Raw genomic sequence first — 22498 nt, 5'->3', positions numbered from 1 at the left:
GCCCATTCATTCAGGCTACCAAGGGAAGAATAGATTAAAGACTGGTGCACAATATGTGGATCAGCTTAGTTTAGAGATACAGCGCAGAAACAGGCCCTTCAGCCCATCAAGTCTGCATCAACCAGCAATCCCCGCACATTAACCACTATCCTACACTAGGGACAGGTTTTACATTTACACCAAGCCAGTTAAACTGCAAACATGTACATCTTTAGAATGTGGTCACGGGGAGAACATACAAACTCCGTACAGACAGCACCCGCAGCCAGGATCGAACACCGATCCCTGATGCTGTAAGGCAGCAACTCTACTGCTGCGCCACCGTGTATCCGTTGGGTGGAGTAACTCCTTCGTATAATTGAAGTTGAGAGTGCAGTGAACCAGGTATGTGTATAATAATATATGTAGTATTCAAGGCCTGATCAAAGACCTGAAGGATCAGCATTCAAATACTTGAATAGCTTTCACTCCCTCTCAGATAGTGGTGCATGCGCATTCGGCTTCCTGTAGTAGCACGGTGGGCAGCCCTGTGGCGCAGTGGGTAGAGCTGCTGTCTCACAGCACTAGAGGCCCAAGTTCAACCCTGACCACAGGTGCTGTCTATGTGGAGTTTGCACGTTCTCTAACCACTTGGATTTCCATTGGGCGTTCCGGTTTCCTCACACAGCCCAAAGACATGTGAGTTTACAGGTTAACTGGTCGCTGTAAACTGCCCCTAGTGTGTAGGGGGTGGATAAGAACGAGGGATAAGATAGAACCAATGTGAATGAATGATAGATGGTTGGCATGGAACAAGGTGGGCTGAATGGCCTGTTTCCATGCTATGTACTGTATCTATAAAAAGAACAGTTACTGCTTTACTGGTTCATTATTCTAATGATGCTGGGTAGTATCTGGTCAGGATAGTGTTGAAAGTAGGGCTGCATGTAAGGATAACTACAAATCAAAGGACCTGTCCCACTTATGTGATTTTTCTCGGCGACTTGCCGGCAGCTGTCATAGTCGCAACAGGTCACCGAAAAATTTTTAAATGTTGAAAGCCCAGTGGCGACCAGAAAAAGGAACGACTCTTTGGACAACTACTCACGACCAAACAGGCGTCACTCCACGACACGTCGCCTGTACGGTCGAGAGTAGTCGCCCAAAGAGTCGTGCATTTTTCCGGCCACCGCTGCATTTTCAACATTATGAACATTTTCAGCGACCTGCTGCGATATTGACGGATGCTGGCAAGTCGTCGAAAAAAACCACGTCAGTGGGACCGGCCCTTAAGATAACTAAACTAAAAGATAAAGATAAATGTGTGAAGTGAGAGATACAATGACTTTCCCTTTTTACCATATCTGAATCTCTGGGGGAATATTTGTAGAACTTAGTCCAGCTGAGAGTTGAGCCCATTGAAGATCCACAAACATTCCTCCTTGGAGGTACTCCCGAGATTGGTTACAGGACAGAAAAGTTCTTCCTGATTTCTTCAGCATCCTTGGGTTATGGATGGATTAGCCTGGTGCTGATCCAACCAGCAGAGTCTAATTGTGAGCTGGTGGGATGGGGTAGTGGATACCACACAGGCTTTGTAGATGACCCTGAGCCCGAGGATTTGGGACGGGAATCTGGAGTCTGTGGCCAGGAATATTGTTCTGAGCACCCTCACTGTTGGAATAGGATCACAGGGATTCCAGGGCTGAGGAAGCCTGGATCTGTATAACGGAAGTATATGGTCACCGAGTATGACATTGCGTTTATTTTTCATAAGAATTTATGCATTTATACCTTCTTTCTAAACCTACAGGGACCTCAGGGTCTTCAAGGATATCCTGGTATGATGGGAGGAAAAGGTGATAGAGTAAGGAACTTTTTGAAGTATATCTCTTGATTATTTTGGCTGAAATGTAATAATAATAATAATACATTTTATTTATGGGCGCCTTTCAAGAGTATCAAGGACACCTAATGTAAGATATGGATTGGTAGATTCTTTTCAGTGGAAATAACACACTGTTGAATGTCACCGCCTCTCAGTGAGCTGAGGGTTTGAGGACCACAGTGAGTTTACCTCTCATGCCTTAGACTTTGAATGACATCTCTGATTTGGTTTAAGAATTTTGGGCTATGAGATTTTTAATTTCTGAAAGATCCCGCGAGGGAATAGCAATGGTCATGCAGAAAACAAGGGTGGGCCAGCTCTTGGAGTTATTCTGGGGCAAACTCAACAGCACTTATTAAATCTAAAAGACATATGTTGTGGCTCACTCACACTTTCTCCTTCTCCATAGGGTGCTAGGGGATACAAGGGCATGATTGGAGTCCGTGGTCCAATGGGCCTTCCGGTGAGTAACAAACCAATGTATCCCACACTTGTTTTGCTACCTTGTCCTCCTAACCAGTTGTTCTTGGTTCCCAACTGTTGAGGCAAGATTGCAAATGTTCTGCTTTGACAAGTGTTTGGGTGTGAGAAAGAGTGTGTGCATGTATATGTGTGTGTGTGTGTGAGAGAGAAAATGTGTGTGTGCGCGTGTGTATGTGTAAAAGAGCTGGAACACCCTCATACATGCATACACACTCTCTCACGTCATAATCATACTTTATTAGCCAAGTATGTTTTGCAACATGCGAGGAATTTGATTTTTCATACAGTCAAACCAATAAAAAGCAACAAGACGCACACAAACACAATTTAACATAAACATCCACTACAGTGACTCCTCCACATTGCTATCTGTGATGCAGTGTCGGGGCAATCAAGCTCCCGCTTCAGGGGGATCTCAGCTCCCCACGCTGGGCGATTGGACCCCAGGTCGATGCTAGTCAAACCTCCTGCAACTTTGGAGCTCCCAACATCAGTCCCTACCCGAGACTGCAAGCTTCTCAATGGTGAAATCCGCATTTGGAGCGTCGATCCCAGGCAAGGGATCGGTTCCGCTGGGGCTCAGTCGGTCTCGAGCAAGGCCTCCAGGTCCCTGATGCTAGGCCGCAGAGCGACCGGTGAGACGACCCGGAAAACAATCGCATCTCCGGCAAGGTAAGGGTTTTAAATAAAGTTTCCTCCCACCCCCTCCCACCCCCAATAAAACAAATCGGAGAACATTAACACAAACTTTTTAAAACACACTAAAAATAACAAAATAGAGGAAAAGATAGACTGACTGTTGGCGAGGCTGCCATCGCTGACGGCGCCACCCAGTGGAATTGGTTAGGAATTGTTACAAACAGGAACATCGAAGATAAACCAACTGGTTTTTAACCAGTTCAAGACTCATCACTATCGATGGCAAGCGGGGATTGGAGAAACAAAAATATACAGGGAATCCCTCCAACAGAATATTGTCGGGTCCCTCTTTCTTTTGAGAAAAGATACTAATATCTCAATCCTCAAATCACCCATAAATGGTGGAATTAGTCTTAATGTGCCCAGGAACAATTAAAGATAAAGTTCAGGAACAGTAGCAACTAGTGCTCCTTGACCCAAGGACAAGAAATAGAAGTGTGGTAGGCCAAAGTGTTCTCAAGTCTGCTCAACCATCGAGGAAGATCACAAAGCTGAAGTGATCCGGGCTTCATCTGCACTCTCCTGCCTAGTCTTCATAATTGTGACTTCCCTTCAGGCTGAACATATCACCACCTTGACCTTGAATAATATATAAAATAATATAAAACAGTACAGGCCCACTGTGTCCATGCTAAACCTAATGCCACATTCACCTAATCTCCTCTGCCTGGACATGATCCATACCCCCCCCTCTCTCTGCGTATCTCCGTGCCTATCTAAAAGTTAGTAACTATTCTTGAAAAATACATATTATTGTTCCATATTATTGTTCTTCTGAGGTACACAATTGCAAAGATTCATAAGGCTTTGAGGAAAAAAGTTCCTTCTCCTATAATATGAAAAGCAGAAGAAACTGTAAACACTCAGCAGGTCAGGCAGCATCTGCGAAGAAGAGAAACCATTAATGTTTCAGATTGAAGATCCTTCATCAGAAGTGGGAAGGAAACTAAATCATTTTATTCTGAAACTATGGCCCTTTTTTCCAGACTACCCATGAAGTGAAACATTTTCTCAGCATTTACTGTGAAAAGTCCACTTACAAGTCTTAAATGAGTTAATAAGGTCCACTATTAAATTCCAGTAAATAGGCCCAATCTGCTGAACCTTTCTTCACCAGTCCCTTCGTATCAGAATCCCACCATTTTGTCAAGTCATTGACAAACATGAATACATACCTTTAGTCTTTTCCCCAGATCATCAACACAAACAGTAAGTCATTAAGGGCTAGGAATTGATCCTTGGTAGTCCATGAGTGGTTTCCTTTCAGCCTGGAGCAGATCTATCTATTCACACTCTACCTTCCGCAACATAGCTAATTCCAAGCAGCACAGCGGGTCAGGCGGAGTCTCTGGCGGGAATGGAACCTGCTACTTGGCACCTCAAAATAAGAGGTAGCCCCACTTAAAACTACAATGAGGGGAGAAGTCAGAGCATGATGTAGTTGCAGTATTCCTGGTGATTATTCCCCTCTTGCTCATAATTCACGGAAATAATTTCCCTCGATGTTTAAGCCTGAATGCATCACATTCGCCCAACCCCCTCTCTGACGTAGATATCAGCCTCAGCCTGAGGTCAGCTGGAACTGAACGGCTCCTGTATAATCAGACTGATGGTGTGCGTAATCCATGGACCTCCCACCTGTAGGACTCTTCTGCTGAGAAGTTGGAGGAAGTCCCACCGACGCATTAATCAGTGTTACTGTTAATCATTTCTACCCCAGACATCAGGTCCTTCATTCCGCCCTCGAATTCCTGTCGGGTTGAAAACTTTGCTGCTTTGACTGACTGTATTTCTTACTATTCTTCTTCAGGGTAAAAAGGGGCCTGAGGGGCCACTTGGTGACTTTGGCGACAAAGGAGTACAGGTGAGATATTTCAAAGTCGCACCTCTTAATCCCATTGAACACGTGTTACCTCAGGAAGGAGTTTGGGTTATAGAGCAGCAGTCACCAGATCAGAAGATCCCAGCGCAGTTTTACTAGTAATGTTTAGAGTCCTCATTGGGATGAGAAGTGGACACAGGCTGTCAGTTGTGGAGTATTAGTGTGCACAGGCTGTCAGTTGTGGAGTATTAGTGTACACAGGGGGTCGGTGGTGGAGTATTAGTGTATACAGTGAGCAGTTGTAGGAGTATTAGTGTGCACAGGGCTCAGTTATGGAGTAATAATGTGTACAGGATTATTTGTGGAGTGTTAGTGTACACGGGGGTCAGTGGTGGAGTATTAGTGTACACGGGGCTCAGTTATGGAGTATTAATGTGTACAGGATTATTTGTGGAGTATTAGTGTACACGGGGTCAGTGGTGGAGTATTAGTGTACACAGGGCTCAGTTATGGAGTATTAATGTGTACGGGATTATTTGTGGAGTATTAGTGTACACGGGGTCAGTGGTGGTGTATTAGTGTGCACAGGGCTCAGTTATGGAGTATTAATGTGTACAGGATTATTTGTGGAGTGTTGGTGTTCACAGGGGGTCAGCAGTGGAGTATTAGTGTACACAGGGGGTCAGTGGTGGAGTATTAGTCTGCACAGGATTATTTGTAGAGTATTAATGAGCACAGGGGGTCAGTGGTGGAGTATTAGTCGGCACAGAATTATTTGTGGAGTATTAGTGTACACAGGACTCTGTTGTGTATTAGTGTGCACAGACTGTCAGTGGTGGAGTATTAGTGTGCACAGGGGGTTGGTAGTGGTGGAGGATTCGAGTACACAGTGGGTCAGTATTGAGGTATGGTCAGAAGTCGGCGGGGTGAATGTTAGGAGTTATACAGTAGCGAACATAACCTCAGCAGACCACAGTGAAGTAATAATTTTACAGCACAGGGTAATGAGTGGAGTGAAGTGTTCGTGTGTGGAGGGCAGTCAGTGGATGAAATATGATCTTGTGCAGGTCTGGCTGTGATGTGAAGTATTTGTGCAAACATTGCTGCCATGAGGCAAACATTGTTGCCGTGACAGAATGGGCCGAATGGCCTCCTCCTGTTGTGCTTTATTTTGAAATCAGAAGTGGGTTGTTGTGACACTATTTGTTTGCCTGTAATTGTGTTCTGCATGGGGCAAAGTTGTGCTGTGTATCCTGCCCTCTGATTACTCACCCGCTTACTCTGATCACCCTGACTGACGGTTCTGTTACCCCACAGGGCGAGCGAGGCCAGCAGGGGCGGCAAGGACTCTCGGGGGCCAAGGGAGAAAATGTGAGTCATTTTACGCTCAATTAATAACAATCTGTGCAGAAATCACCTCGAATGGTGCCCTCGGTTCGTGCCCATGGTCGCGGCTACTGTACTTTGGTGTTGTGTACAGACACAAAATGCCGGAGTAACTCAGCGGGACAGGCAGCATCTCTGGAGAGAAGGAATGGGTGAAGTTTCGGGTCGAGACCCTCCTTCAGACTTTGGTCCGATGTCGTTGAGTGCGGTGAGCAGTGGGAGTTTTGTCTGGAATCACACTGCAAGTCCGAGCTGTCATCTGGGCTCAGCGGGGCGCTGAGTTGCCCAGGTCTGAGCGCCAGTGTGGGGTGTACATGTGCCAGGTCACAGCTGCTACGGGGTCTGGTGAAAGTTACAACTTCACAACTGTGTGAGAGGCAACAATTTCACCATCCTTCCTGTGCAGAAATGCAAATCGACATCTCTCCCAGGTTCCCCAGGTGAATTTTCAATGTCATTCCCCCTGGTTCAGGGCTCTCTATGGGGGCCATGTGTTGTTTCCATTCTGCCCTAACAGTTCCACCTGGCAACTCCATTAGACCATCTCCAAATTCCATTCTGAAGGGATCACAGGCCTTCACATGCAGCTAGTCCTCAGAGTTAAGCCCCTGTCCCACTTAGGAGACCTTGCCCACCACCCAATGTTTCCACGAGGTCCCCGGAGGTTTTGGTCACTCTCCCTAATGGTCGAAAGTGGTCTCCGCGTGGTCGAGGCTTCATCTAAGTTGCTGCTATTTTTTCATCGTGATTAAAACTGGCCTCGACTAAAAATAGTTTGCCGTTTTAAAAACCGATAATTTTTTAGTCGCAGGTCTAGTTGAAGCCGGTTTTCTTCATAGTCGAGGAAGGTTTTCAACATATGCGTGGGAGGTTGTAGGAGGTTGCAGGTCACCTCGACCTTGAATTTTTTTTTGGGTGGCGGGCAAGGTCACCAGAGGTTGCTGTTTAGGTCTCCTAAGTGGGACAGGGGCTTAAGCTCTTTTAGTTCTGGTGCACCTGCACAGTCCCACTGAGTTGTATGGTGTCCACAACTTGCTGCACTGTTTGAACTTCCATACTCCATCGAGCCTTCTGACTAAAGAAGGGTCTGACTAAAATCATGGCCTGGTTCAGTATCTCGAACACCCAGGAATGAAGGAGTTCGACAGAAAGTGATATACACTGCCTGGTACTGACCTCCCCACATCAAAAGGATCTACAGGAAGCGCTGCCTCAAAAAGGCAGGTAGTATCATCAAAGACCCACACCACCCTGGCCACGCTCTCACCTTGCTGCTACCATGGGAAGGTGGTACAGGAGCTCGAGAGCCGTGGTCTCCAGGTTCAAGAACAGTTTCTTCCCAGCAACCATCGACTCTTGAACCACCCTGCCTGACCCTAACCACAACCCAACCTCAGCAACGGTCTCGTATCAACTTTGTTTAGGTTGCACTACTTCAGTTTGCACTATGATGATTTGGTTATCTAGTATTATTGATAATTGTTGTGTGTTCTGTTGATTATGTTAGATTTGTTGCTTTGGTGTTTTAATGTGCCTGAATGGCAAGGAAGAATATCATTGTTCTGTTCTCAGCATGTATGACAGTTAAACATTCTTGACTCCTGGACTTTCTTTTACCCTGACTGGGTTGAACTGAGTTTTACCAAGCAACACTCTCCCTGAAGCCAGTGCCGGGGACTGGAGCTGATCTCTGTAAAACCAGACCTGGCAAATTCATTGTCCATGCACTCATTCCCTCTACTCACCACGCACTGTGTGTTTTATTGCAGGGACTGCCAGGCATCGATGGCAAGGATGGCACTCCCGGGGTTCCTGGTATGAAGGTATTTAATGGTGAAGAGGTTGGGCTCGGGCTCGGGTGAATTAATCAACGATCCACAGTGGATTAGTACCAAAATGGTGAATGGCAGGGGCCTGGTTAAACTAGCTGCCCACAAACATTGTACGCAAACAAATCAGCTTTTGTTCAAATCAGCAAATCAGCAGTAAAGAAAGCGAATGGTATGTTAGCTTTCATTGCAAAAGCATTTGAGTATAGGAGCAGGGAGGTTCTACTGCAGTTGTACAGGGTCTTGGTGAGACCACACCTGGAGTATTGCGTACAGTTTTGGTCTCCAATCTGAGGAAGGACATTATTGCCATAGAGGGAGTGCAGAGACGGTTCACCAGACTGATTCCTGGGATGTCAGGACTATCTTATGAAGAAAGACTGGATAGACTTGGTTTATACTCTCTAGAATTTAGAAGATTGAGAGGGGATCTTATAGAAACTTACAAAATTCTTAAGGGGTTAGACAGGCTAGATGCAGGAAGATTGTTTCCGATGTTAGGGAAGTCCAGGACAAGGGGTCACAGCTTAAGGATAAGGGGGAAATCCTTTAAAACCGAGATGAGAGAACTTTTTTCACACAGAGAGTGGTGAATCTCTGGAACTCTCTGCCACAGAGGGTAGTTGAGGCCAGTTCATTGGCTATATTTAAGAGGGAGTTAGATGTGGCCCTTGTGGCTAAGAGGATCAGGGGGTATGGAGAGAAGGCAGGTACAGGATACTGAGTTGAATGATCAGCCATGATCATATTGAATGGCGGTGCAGGCTCGAAGGGCCGAATGGCCTACTCCTGCACCTAATTTCTATGTTTCTATTTTTCTCATATCAATCTAGCTCCTCCATAAAGAAAGCGGAGTCAGGGGATATGGGGAGACGGCAGGAAAGGGGTACTGATTGGGGATGATAAGCCATGATCACATTGAATGACGGTGCTGGCTCGAAGGGCCGAATGGCCTACTCCTGCACCTATTGTCTATTGTCTATCGGTCTGGTTTGAAAAACTCCTCATCCAAAATGAGGCTGAACCACGTATAGTGGAAATGAAATTGGAAAAGATCAATTAGACTTGCACTTCCTCCCTGGAACTTCATACTGGGAGATAACAGAAAAGCAGTAATTAAAGTATATAAAATGATGAGAGGCACAGGTCGGGTAGACAGTCAGAACCTTTCTCCCAGGGTGGAGAATGTCAAGGACGAGAGGGCAAAGATTTAAGGGGAGAAGGCAAAGTTTCAAGGAACGGCACCGTGCAACTTTTTTACTGAGAGTATGTGATCAGTGTGGAACACACAGCCGGAGAGGCAGGTATAATAGTGGCATTTAAGAGGCTGTTAGATGGCACATGGATATGGAGGGAATGGAGGGATAGGGATCACTTACAGGCAGAGGAGATTAGTTAAACTTGGCAACTGATCCAGCATGGACAATGTGGGCCAAAGGGTCTGTGCCAATGCTGTAGTGTTCTATGTTCCATGTAAACATTGTCTCAGAGGCTCTACAGATCTGCAAAGGTTTGCTCCAAGTTTCTGTCTGACTTCCACCACTGTTTGGCCAAAGGTGATTCCTGACCCTCTCTCACAGATCAGGCGTGGCTTCAATCAGCACAGGTCAGCTCGAACTGCTGCAGGCCCTTGCTAAGTGTGGGGTCAAGGGGTTGCCCTAAGGCAGAGGGCAGCGTGGAAGGTTGAGGGCCGAATGCCCAGTGGTGAGATGGCTGCATACATTCACTGTGTATCTGCACTCTTGAGAGTGTGTGTTGCTGGTGCTCTGCCACGGCAGCGCACATTCCCCACGCCATCCCGTCTCATCACACCATTGACCAGATCAGTGTCGGTCAAGTTTCACAAGTAGCACAGAGAGGCAAGGGACAGCAGTCAGGACCTAAAGACAAACCTCTGGAGGAGCTCAGCGGGTCAGGCAGCATCCCTGGGCAAGGGATGGGGGGAAAGTAATTCAGGTAGAGACCCTGCATGTAGAGAGGGGGGTTAACCAGTATAAAGAGGGGAGGGGGAAAGGGAGAAAGGGAGAGGGAGCAGAGGCCAGAGGATGATAGGTGGAAACTGATGGTGAGTGGAGCCAGGAGAGGAGAGGGGTTGCGAAGGGGGGGGGGGGGGGGGGGGGGGGGATAGTTGGGAGACAGGGACAGGTGTGGAGGGGTTGTGGGTAGGAGAGGTGGGAGATAAACAGCGACAGGAGAGTGACACATCTCTACCAGTCTCATTACAGCCGTTTTGAACAGACAGACAAAATTCCACCCCACATCCCCGCTGGCTCTATCCACACTTCTCAGTGCCAGAGTCAGACCTAGATTCACGAGGGTAAAGTCTCGGAAAACAGCCGACCCCAATGGAATTGCTGGACATGTTGTGAAATCATGTGCCTCGGAGCAACAATCTTTGCATCAGTCTGCACCAGCGATTGTATTTAGTGTTGTATCTATCATTATATACAACGTTTAACCTTGAGCTTCATGTGAACAAAGAATTTCATTGCATCCTGGTCTATATCTCAATGCACTAACCAAACACAACGATACGAGGATAATATACAGATACTCCCCGACTTGCGTTATGGGCCTGTCCTACTTACGCAACTTTTTCGGCGACTGCTGGCAGCAGGTCGCCGAAAGTTTTCAACACGTTGAAAATCCAGCGGTGACCAGAAAGACGCTACGACTCTTTGGGCGACTCAGGAGACGACTCACGACCATACAGGCGACACCCTGGCGACATGTTGCGGTGTGAAGCCTGTATGTTCGTGAGTTGTCGCCCAAAGAGTCGTACCTTGTTCTGGTCGCCGCTGAAGTTTCAACGTGTTGAAAATTTTCTGCGACCTGCTGCGACTATGACGGGTGCCGGCAAGTCGCCGAAAAAATTGCGTAAGTGGGACAGGCCCATTAGGGTTACGTTCCACAGACTCTTGCGCAAGTCGGTAGTGCTACTGCGTAAGTAAATTTACTATTAGATGTGGAGACCAAGTGGGCATCAGTGGGCTTAAAGAATTGCTTGCATGTCGCCTTTTACGTATGTCGGCGAGTGCCTGTATATTGTTTTAAAAGAGGATGAATGGGTAGAGTGGAGACAAGGCACCAGCAGACAGTCTCCCCAAACCCTTCCTTCATCAAGTGCAACTCTGCTGAAACTCTGGAGAGGAGGTAGTTGCTCACTGTCCTGTTTATTCCTCCCACTTTCTCTGCAGGGTGGGACGGGCCGACCTGGTATTCCTGGACCCGCTGGTCCACGGGGAGGAGCGGTGAGTATTTCCACACATCCGCGCTTATTCAAGACTGGGCCGGCACAGACCAGAGGCACGAGATGCAGCCATGGGAAACCAGCCCTGCATGCACCGATTCATAATCCCAAACAGTGATGTAGAAAGGGATCTTGGGGTCCAAGTCCATAGCTCCCTGAAAGTGGCAACACAGGAGGATTGTGCGGTAAAGAACGCATATGGCACTCTTGTCTTCATCGGTAGACTGCATTATATGGTATATGGATCAGAAAGTCATGTTGTAGCTTTACATGACTTTGGTTTGGTGCTGTTAGGCAGCATAATACAAGAGTATTGTGTGCAGTTCTGGTCGCCCCATTACAGGAAGGTGGAGGCTTTGGAAAAGGTGCAGGAGAGGTTTACCAGAATGCTTCGGATGGAACCTCAGATGCTGGTTTATACCGAAGATAGGCACAAAATGCTAGAGTAACTCAGCAGGTCAGGCAACATCTGTGGAGAAAAGGACCATGTGACATTTTGGGTTGCAACCTTTCTTCAGACTGGTGCTTGGTGTCAAATTCAATTCAATTCAAATGAACTTTATTTTTCCGTTAGGAACTTTGGTTTCTGCAGCCATACAACAAAATGAACCAATTTTACAACTCAATTCACACAGACACACAGACACAGACAAAGAGGTTAGACAAACTTGGATTGTTTTCTCTGCAGCATCAGAGGTTGATGGGAACACATGATAGAAGTCTATGAGAGGTGTAGGCAGAATAGGCAGTCAGTATTTCTCCAAGGGTAGAAACGTCAAACACACAAGGGCACAACTTTAAAATGAGAGGAGGAAAGATGTGTGGGGCAGGTTTTTTTAACAAAGTGTGGTGGGCCTGGAATGTATTGCCTGGGAATGGGGTTAGGGGTTGGCAGAGTTTGACAGCAGACAAGATAATGACATTCAAGAGGCATTTAGGCAGACACGTGAACATGCAGGAGATGGAGGGATATGGATCATGTGCAGGCCTGTGGGGTTTGCTCGACCTGGTGTCATGTTGAACACAGACATGGTGAGCAAAGGGGGCCTGTTCCTCATCTGCATGGTCCTCTATTCAATGGTGTATTTTTTATTGCTTTGTGCCAGAAGATTCAACAAAACTTTGGCAAAGATGCATCCGGGCATTGGGTGCTTAAAGTAGATGTGTGGACTGTTTAGGGAATGGAATCGATGGCAAGAGAAGCTTATCGTGGGAGAAAAGAGAAGAGATATGTGCCCTGAGGAGTGTGCCCTGGGGATTCTAGTAGACTACCACCTTCAGGGACTCTACTCCGGGTAGACTGCCACCTTCAGGGACAGTACCGTGTGTAGACTGCCACCTACAGGGACTCTACTCCGGGTAGACTGCCACCTTCTGGGACAGTACCGTGGGTAGAGTCACACCTACAGGGACAGTGGTGTATTCTGGATCTTAGTACATTGTCCATGTTCGTATGCGGTGAGTAATTGCTGTCATTTCCTTTTGCAGGGTTTACCGGGACAGCCGGGACAGAAGGGTGCTGCTGGCCCCACGGTAACTGAACTTCCCTCAAACTTTCCCTTTGAGAACACATTTGTGCTGTTCAGGTCACATTTAAAAGAAATATGTTGCTCAATTTTTCAGCTATAAAGGCAGAAATGCAATGTGAGTGAAACCGGAAGTCTCTGTAGCTTTGGGAATGGACGTACCTGTGTCCTGTGGTTCCAAGGGACGGCGCTAGGATGCAGTCAGTGGAGAGATGCGGAGAGGAAGCCTCCCTCACTGGCAGCTTAGAGTTTGTATTATTGATGTCCACATGTCTGCCCATCTCATCCACGCAATGAATTTCAGAGCAGATGGACATCCCAGTGAAGTTAGGACATGCACGTGCCTTGCCAGCTCAGGGTGACACTACCGCCCATCACTCAGTTAAATCCTCCCTATCACCTGCATCATGGTCCCCGGGTCTGATGCTGGGGCAGGAGAGCTCAGCGATGCACAATAACTCCTTGACTCGCATTAGTGCCTCTCCAGCTCTTCAAAAGAGTCAACCAATCATTCCCATTCCCTCTCCAGGCCTGGAAATGCCTCCTTTCCAACTAGGTCCAATTCCATTCCCAATTAATGATCTTAGACCTGAAACATTAGCAGCCTGACCTGCCGAGTGTTTCAAGTAAGGTCCCTTTTTATTTTCGATTTCCAACATCTGGAGATTTTTTTTCAATTCCTATTCCAACCACAGTGTGGGCATTAGTGGTGATAATTGTCAGGATTTATCATTCAACCAGACTAGTTCTTTCTTCCATTGTAGTGGATATTAAATCCAAAAGGTGCATAAACGCTCTATTGCACAGTGCCTGGTTTTTATGTTCCATGTAATTCTATATTAATTATCACCAATGAAAACTGTCGGCTTATAGTGAGTTCCTCAAAGTCCATGGTTTTCCTGGTAGGTTCTCAGAGAGATGTGTAGGTAACTTTAGCACAGCAGCAGAGACATGAGGAGAAGAGGAAGCCATTTTATATGATCGTCCAAATATGGGATCAGACATGGGATGGGAACAGACTCTTCATATCATCAAATCTGCACTAGCAGTCTACCACATAGTTAGATGAATCCCATTTTCCCATTTTACTCTCCACACATTTCCATAAACTACCTCCAGACTCTGCATTCGCATGAGAGCCAAGTTACAGTGGTCAATGGCCCTACAAACCCGCATGTCTTTGGGAGATGAGAGGAAGCAGGAACACCCAGAGAAAACCTGCACGGTGACAGGGAGAACGTGCAAACTCCACACGGATAGTGCTGAGTGACCTGGGGAGTGAGACAATAGCTCTGCTTGCTGCCCACTGCCTGCACTTCCCCACATATCCTGATTGCTTTCACTACTAAAACTTTATCCAGCTCCTCTTTAATATATTTGCAGGTAAAGAAGGCAAATGCAAGCCAATGGGACCAGCCTAGAATGCCAACTTGATCAGTATGGACAAGTTGGCCCAAAGGACCTGCTTCCGTGCTGACTCGAGATTTAACGATTTGGCCTCAACTGCTTTACACAGCAGAGAAATTCACAGATTTACTACTTTGTAATATAGCATGGAAACATGCCCAACCTGTGATCAATGCCGACCAAGATGCCCCATCTAAGCTAGCCCATTTGTCCATGTTTGGCCCATATTCCTCTAAACCCTTTCGATCCATGTACCTGTCTAAGTGTCCTTTAAATGTTACTATAGTACCTGCTTCAACTACCTCCTCCAGCAGCTTGTTCCATATACCCACCACCCTTTGAGTGAAAAGGTTGCCCCTCGGGTTCCTATTAAATCTCTCCCCTCTCACCATAAACCTACGTAATTTTCTTTGTAGCTGATTTCAGATGTGCCTTTAGCTATCCAAATATCCTTCCTAAATATAGAATTCAACCCCCTAACTTCTGCCCATTCATATCTCCACGGAGCTCCTTAAAACTGACCATTTCGATCAGATGTTTGTTTATTGACCATGACGCTTCCTCTGCATCTTCAGTGGAATTGGCTGCTCCACACTCCTGAGATGTGTATAGGAATGTTTTACTCTTTAAAATTGCCATGGAAATTAAGCTGTTGTTTTCTCTGAACATGTTTAATGTGTTTTCTGCGCACTGACTGAGAGTATTTCTGTCACAGGGTGAAAGTGGTTTGCAAGGAATGACGGGCTCCTCTGGTCCACGGGGTAAACTGGTAAGATGAACGCAACTTGATGCATTGACATCACTGCATTCTACGCTGTGACCCTCTGCACGATGCCTGAGGTGGGTGGAAAGTTAACTGTGTGTTCTGGTGTTGGCAGGGAGAACCTGGACCTGAGGGAGAGATCGGCCCTCCAGGACCTGAAGGTCTGAAGGTGAGTCACGTGCACCGCGGGGCTCACTCTTAGCTCAGCGGCAGCATCGGATGCTGAGATAGCACTCTAGGTCTTCATGAGCAGGCTCCTGAACAAGGATCTTCAGGGGTGTCAGGTCACGTCCAACCATGCCCGCCATCCAATAGGCGATGTTTCGGGTCGTGATGCATCAAATAGACTGAAGGAGTGGGGGCAGGTAGCCAGAGATGGAGATGTGAGGTGGAACAAGAGCCAGCAAGTGCTAGGTGAATGTAGGTGCGAATGGTTGGGGTTCCTGAATCTGCAGCCTTTAGCTCTCCATTTATCAATAGTGCTTTATTTGTCACACATACCGAGGTACAGTGAAATTCATTTTTGTGTACAGTTCAGTAGAAATATCACTATACATAAGCACTTAGATAATCTTAGATTAGCATCTCAGATACAGTACAAGGGTATGGCAGTGGTACACTGAGGCAGTATACAGTCGCTATTCACGTCAATTACAAGTCCCATTGGTTGTAAGTGCAGGGTTCTTGACCTGACCATGAAGGCCCATTGTCCTGGCTGGGTGACAGGGTTGGCCTGGCCCAGCGTAGCCGTTTGTGTCCTCTGCTGCTCTTCCATCTCCCAGCCTCCGTCGCGATCGCTGCCACCACCTCTCCCCCTCCTCATTACACCAGCTGCGTCCCCTCTACTCCTTCAGTCCAGGTGGAGTCCCGATCCGAAACGTCGACTGTCCATTCCTTCCCAGTTGCTGCCTGACCCGCTGAGTGCTTCCAGCAGCCCTCTTTTATTTACTGCAGCTTCCAGTCCCCAGTGCCTCCTCTCTGGCTGATAGACATGAGATATTTATTGTCACATATACCAATTGGTACAGTGAAATTTGTGGTCACCATACAGCCATACGGATAAAAAAAGAGCACAGAACACGATAGACTTTAACAGAGACTCCCCCATACAGTGGAATCAAAGTTTCCCACTGTGAGGGAAGGCACCATCCTCCTCTGTTGTTCGCCCGTGGTCGGGGGGGGCTCCCAAACCCCTCGCTTTCGCCGCTAGTTCTGACATGGCAATGGAACCCCTTTGCTGTCGCTCATCTCTGTGTTACTCGTCCCACATATAACGCATTCTTCTTGGTGCTTTCTCAACAGGGTGACAGAGGAATGTCAGGCGAGAGCGGTCCCCCAGGGTCCAGAGGCAAGGCTGTAAGTATTCAGGCTCCGCCAGCATTAATGGACAGGGCTATCTGTCCCCACATGCAGCACTTCACCATCAGCTCTATACAATTGTTGTCCAATAAGTGTGAAGACATTTAATCAAAGTTGTGTTTAATTTTCCTCTGGTGGTGAAGAGAGACAGTGGTTCCACAGAGGTAGACAAAATTGCTGTAGAAACTCAGCGGGTGAGGCAGCATCTACGGAGTGAAGGAAAAAGGCAACGTTTCGGATCGAGACCCGAAACGTTGCCTTTTTCCTTCGCTCCATAGATGCTGCCTCACCCGCTGAGTTTCTCCAGCCTTTTTGTCTACATTCAATTTTCCAGCATCTGCAGTTCCTTTCTTAAACACAACGCGGTTATGCAGAGAGTATTTTTATTCTTTCATCATGCCCGGTTTGAACTAGTTGATCGTGCACAGAGAGCTTTGTCAAAAAGGAACTGGTTGCAGGACGACACACGATAACCTCCCGCTGGATCTTCAAAGCTTTCCGCTAACTGTTTGATAATCCACTTCCCGGCTGCTCAGTTTGGAAGCCGTGGCTCGCTGTGTTCAGGCCACTTGTCACTGGGGGATTAGGGCTGGCTGTCTCTGTTTGACGGGACGGGACAGAATTGACACAGTAACTGGAGAATTTGGGGGGGGGGGGGTGGGGGAACACAACTCAAAGAAGTGTTTGTTGAATGGAATTTGAATGAGTAGGTGTTTAAAGTCTGCTTGGAAATTACTCACAGGGTTTTTTCAGGCACAGAAGAAATTTCTCTGTCTTCAAATCTGTCGATTCCAAATTTGCTGACAATTTGCTGAGGGTCTCAAATCATTGGAGCCTCCATGATTCAGCCACACTTCTAGTTAGTTGAGAGAGAGCGTCAGTCCAAGCTGCCCCTCCTGTGCCAATCATAAAGATGTGGTCTCATCTCCACGTCTACTCTGGGCACTGCCCAATTCAGATACACAGATCCAGAGATGAGTTGTGTAATTCACATCAGTTCATGCAACCTCTGGACTATGAGATGCTATGAAGCCTCACTCTCCCGTGCCCCCTCCCTCCCCCCTTCTCCTGCTGTTACTGTTGTTTTGATCCATCTTCTCTCAGCCCACTGACTTTATCCTGATGTCACATAACCTGACACACAACTAAGCAAAAAGATAGACACAAAATGCTGGAGTAACTCAGCGGGACAGGCAGCATCTCTGGATAGAAGGGTCTCGACCCGAAACGTCACCCATTCTTTCTATCCAGAGATGCTTCCTGTCCCGATGAGTTACTCCAACATTTTGTGTCTATCTTCGGTTTAAACCAGCACTGCAGTTCCTTCCTACAACACAACTAAGCAAAGTGGGGAAGCATTAGACTGAAATATCACTGAAATATTTACGTGATTTTTGTTTATTCAAGAATATCAAATCATTTGAAAGGCAGAGAGGTAGATTGTGAGGAGCTGCAGGTTCGTCTTCCCCGGCAGATTGTTGACCGGGCTCCCAGCACTCGTTCAGCCAGTGCGTTCCACATCAGAACAAGGTGGCGCGTGAGAGCCCTTCGCAGTTGCTGCAGCCCTTCCTCCTGTTTACCGTCTTGTGTGATGGAGTAGAGGGGCTCTGCACTGAGGGCAGCTGTGGGCACATCCTCAGCAATGCCCAGACAACAGTGGAGCTGCCACCGATAGGTGCTGCAGCAGGAAGGGCGGCGATTTTACACTTGGTGAAGAGTAAAGCCCCAGTCTCACTGTACGAGGTCATTCACGGGTTCTCCCAAGTTTTCCCCTGATTCGAACTCGGAGAATGTCCGTAGGAGTTTGTGGATGTCTCATAGCGGCTCATAATGCTAACGGTAGATACTCGGGACATCCGGTAAACTCGTGACGTTTTTGCATCCATGTAAAAAATGTCCACGAATAAAAAAAATACTCGTAATGAAAAAAATTGTTATTTTTTACTCGTACGAGCCGCTATGAGACATCCACGAACTCCTACGGATCCGCTACAGACATTCTCCAAGTTTGAATCGGGGGGGAAAACACGGGAGAACTCGTGAATTACCTCATACAGTGGGACAGGGGCTTAACATTTCTGACAATTGAAAGAAAGTGAGTCATCGCCCTCTGCGGTCAACTGTGCTTCAAAGAAAGAACTGATCACAATGGATTAGCAGTGCGTAAGGCCAATGGCTGGGAGGATTTATTTTGACATGAGCTCACACTTTGGTAAATTCCTCTGTAATTCCACATTGTCTAGGGGCACTGATGGGTAATCTTTACCCTAGCCTGTACGGGCCATGATAAAGTGCAACAAGCTGATCTTTAGAAGTGGCAAATGAAGCTATCAATCATTTTACTAACATGACCTTACAATGGTCATCGTGCTTACAACAATAATCCAGTTCCAGATCAAATCTTGTTGACCCCAGCACAGTGAAGCATCATCCCCAATATTATGATTCCTCTCCCCAATATATCCACTGCAATGTTATTCAGTCCCACAGGATCCCACAGCCAACAAACGATGTACACAACAAAGGCCATCCCACTTTGAAAGCATCATTCAATTGATCCAGTCATGAATATGGAATAAGCACCAATTCCCACTTGGTGGTGCAGCTGGTAGTGCTGCTGCCTCACAGTGTCAGAGAGCAGGGTTCAATTCTGACCTTGAGTGCTGCCTCAAGTGTGGTGTTTGCACACTACCTGCGACCACGTGGGTTGCCTCCGGGTGCTCCAGTTTCCTCCCAATGCCAAAGACGTGCAAATTGGCCTCTGTAAAATTCTCTTGGTGTGTAGGGAGTGAATGGGAAAGTGGGAGAACACAGAGCTAGTGTGAGCGGGTGATCATTGGTCTGTGTGAACTCGTGGGCCAAAGGGCCTGTTTGCACTGAAACTAAAACATTTAAAAATGCTTTGTCCTCGGTCATTTTCCCAGTACTTTGTCTCAAATCCCAGGAGCAATCATGGGGCCCAGCTCTAGCACAAATCGTGCAGACAGGCATATCACAAGCCTGCCGTTGCCCCTGGTCCTCTTGTCTCCCATTGAGACCCACTGTTGCTGGGGCAGAGCCCACACAGGGAGAGCCAATGGTTCCAACGTGAAGCATCAGAGCAGGGTTTGTGGTGGAGGCGCAGTCTCCCTAGTGTGAGGGGAGAGAAAGGGGGACGGGGAGGGGGGAGGGGGGGGGGGGGGGGGGTCAGTCATGCATGGCTGCCCAACTAGGCCAGAGCTATAGCACCAGGGTGGACCAAACAGAGCCCTGGCAGAAGCTGGTCTTTGGGTGTGTCTGGAGCGCAATGCTCCTCCTGGCCTCCCTTTTCTGGACTGCTGACAATCTCCCACGCAATATTTGCAGACCACTGGCCAGTCTTCTAACCATCATCCCACTCTCCACATCCCCTGTCCCCCTCAATCACCATCCTGGGCAGAAGGGCCCATTTCCATGCCGTCTCCTTCGTTCAATCGATCACATTGAGTACCAGCTGCACTGCGCTCCTTGCTCTATGAAACCCCGTCATCGTGAGGGTCCACATGTTCCCAGTTGCGAGCGGATCAATTGGTCACTTCTAATCACCGTGGTTGATTTACACAGCGTTGGGGCATGATGTTGAGGTGGATGATTTGTATCTCCTGCCTGATGCTGCTGGAGAGAATGTGAGAGGCTTTGGTATTGGATGGGCATGCATAGAGCCATGGAGGTATACAGCACAGAAACAGGCTCCACTGCCCACATTGTCCATATCGACCAAGACGGTCCCATTTGCCCATGTTTGGTCCATTCTCCTCCAAACCTTAACTATCCATATACCTGTCCAAGTGCCTTTTATATGTTGTAACTAAATCCGCCTTTACCACTTCCTCTGGCAGCCCTTTCCATACACCCCGTCGAGTTCTTTTTAAACTTTCTTCTCTCAACTTATGCCCTGGAGTTTTTGACTTTCTTACCCAGAGGGAAAGAATGTGACTATTCACGGTATCTAAGCCCCTCGTGATCTTATAAACGTCTACAAAGTCACCCCTCGGCCTACAATACTCGAGGGAATAAAGGCCCAGCCTATCCAGCCTGTCATAGAATCATAATGCATGGAAACAGGCCCCTCGGCCCAAACCGTCCATACTGACCATCTTTTGGCTTCTATCCCTCAAAACCTTTCCTATCCATTATCTGTCCAAACATCTTTAAATGTTGTTGTTGTACTTCCCTCAATCACTTCCTCCGACAACTTGTACCATGTACTCAACACCTTCGGTGTGAAAACGTTGCCCCTCGGGTTCTTATTAAATCATTCCTCTCTCACTTTAAACCTATACCTTCTAGCTTTTGATTCCCCTACCCTTGGAATAAGACTCTTTTCATTCACCCCATCGCCTGTATAAATCAAGCCCTGTGGACTCAGTACAACATTCTAAATCTTTTATTGCAGCTTTGCCAGCAGATGTAGGCATTTCCGATCGTTCCATCATCCCAGCTCCCTTCTTCCTTGACTTTTCATTCCATTTTCCAGTTGCCAATACAGCTCTTGCAGTAGCAGTGAAACTGGGAAGAGGTAATGAATTTTTAATGTAACGCCTTGATGATTAGGCTCTGAAATTGCAGTCAGTGGCAGGGAGGTGGGCCGTCGACTGCCAGAAAGGATTGGGGATTCAGATCAGGTATTCACACTTAATTGGCTGACTGAGTGAAAGAAGCACCAAGGAAACGGGCCTTTCAGCCCACTGAGTCCGTGCTGGCTACCAATCACCCGTTCACAGTATTTCCATGTTATCCCACCCTTGCATCCACTCCCCACATACTGGGGGCAATTTACAGAGGCTAAATAACCTACAAACCAGCACGTCTTCGGGATGTTGGAGAAAACCGGAGCACCCGGAGGAAACCCATGCAGTCACAGGGCGAACATGCAAACTCCACACAGAAGTAGCTGAGGTCAGAATCAAATCCGTGTCTCTGGCTCTACCAGCTGCGCCACTTGAAAACATATGTACAGCTGAACGTATTGCCTCAGGTACACTGGGGCAAGCTTGTTACCAAAGGACAGATACCCCATGGCATAGAGATGGCACAGGTCTCAAGCAAGATAAGTACAGACCAGAGAAACACGGTGGAAAAGAGTTCAACACAGCGTTGGCCAGAGTTCCATCATGCGACCTGGCACGGCTTTCAAATGGGAAGTGTGACTCATGTTTCTGCACAGGTCAGAATGCCAGTCACTGTTTAAGATCAATACTGTTCTTGTTTTCAGGGCACGAAGGGAGAACGAGGTCCTACAGGGTTCCCGGGACCTCAGGGGATCCCTGGGCTGAAAGGAGATAAGGTGAGGAATGGTCGGCACAATGTGTTGCTGGTGGGTCCACTGTGGGTGTGGACTGTGTCCACTGTGGGTGTACTGTGTCCACTGTGGGTGTACTGTGTGCACTGTGGGTGTGGACTGTGGACTGGGTGGTGGTGCAGCAACAGTGGGAACAGGGCGGAGGGAGCAACATTCCCAACTGTCCCCGTGGCTTTGGTTTGGGAATGTAGGCGGTGCAGGACAGGTGGTGGTCAACTGCTCTAATCACAAATATTCACTCTGTCTCCAGGGATTCCAAGGGAAAAAAGGGCCCAAAGGCGGTGATGTAAGTACCTGTGTGTGCATGTGTTTGTCTGCCTTTGGGTGTGGGGGTGTGTGTGTCTCTCTATTTTTATGTTTGTCTGTCTTTGTGTGTGTGTGTGGGTGCGGGTGTGTGTGTGTGTGTGTGTTATCTGTCTGTTTGTGATATGTCTGTTACTATGTATGACCATATGTCCTAGTGTAACATATGCCAGCATGTGTAACGTGTGTGCACGCACACATATGTGCGGGCGTGTTTGTCTCCGATTCCTGCCAGCGTCCATGTGTTCTGAACGCTCTGAATGTTGGGCTTGTGTAGAATGCACTGGGACTGGGTGAGGGCAGGAGCCGGGTGAGGCAGAGCCAGCATCCGTGATTCCCGTCTCTCGCTACCTCTCACCATGCCGACGGGATCTCCCGGCCTTGTGCAGGGAACGGCTCCCGGACACATGCACCTCGGTCGCTGGAGACAATAGACATGCAGCGGGAGGGCAGGGCAGTGGAGAGGGTCACGGAGTGGTGGGTG

General features: G+C 47.6%; 1 protein-coding gene across 1 annotated transcript in view; it reads left to right on the top strand.

Annotated features, from left to right (window-relative positions):
* The window catches only part of col9a2 (procollagen, type IX, alpha 2), a 78731-nt gene that overhangs the window by 33668 nt on the left and 22565 nt on the right, over positions 1-22498 (top strand). The window contains exons 14-25 of the mRNA XM_055656112.1: positions 1793-1846; positions 2277-2330; positions 4860-4913; positions 6189-6242; positions 8027-8080; positions 11284-11337; positions 12825-12869; positions 14985-15038; positions 15148-15201; positions 16335-16388; positions 21625-21696; positions 21962-21997. Of these exons, the coding sequence (XP_055512087.1) occupies positions 1793-1846; positions 2277-2330; positions 4860-4913; positions 6189-6242; positions 8027-8080; positions 11284-11337; positions 12825-12869; positions 14985-15038; positions 15148-15201; positions 16335-16388; positions 21625-21696; positions 21962-21997 (639 nt within the window). The remainder of the gene's footprint in view (positions 1-1792; positions 1847-2276; positions 2331-4859; positions 4914-6188; positions 6243-8026; positions 8081-11283; positions 11338-12824; positions 12870-14984; positions 15039-15147; positions 15202-16334; positions 16389-21624; positions 21697-21961; positions 21998-22498) is intronic.

Source organism: Leucoraja erinacea, chromosome 26, assembly GCF_028641065.1.
Source record: "Leucoraja erinacea ecotype New England chromosome 26, Leri_hhj_1, whole genome shotgun sequence".
Classification (NCBI taxonomy): Eukaryota; Metazoa; Chordata; class Chondrichthyes; order Rajiformes; family Rajidae; genus Leucoraja; species Leucoraja erinaceus.
Note: the sequence above shows the minus strand (reverse complement) of the source record. Positions and strands in the feature narration are given on the sequence as shown.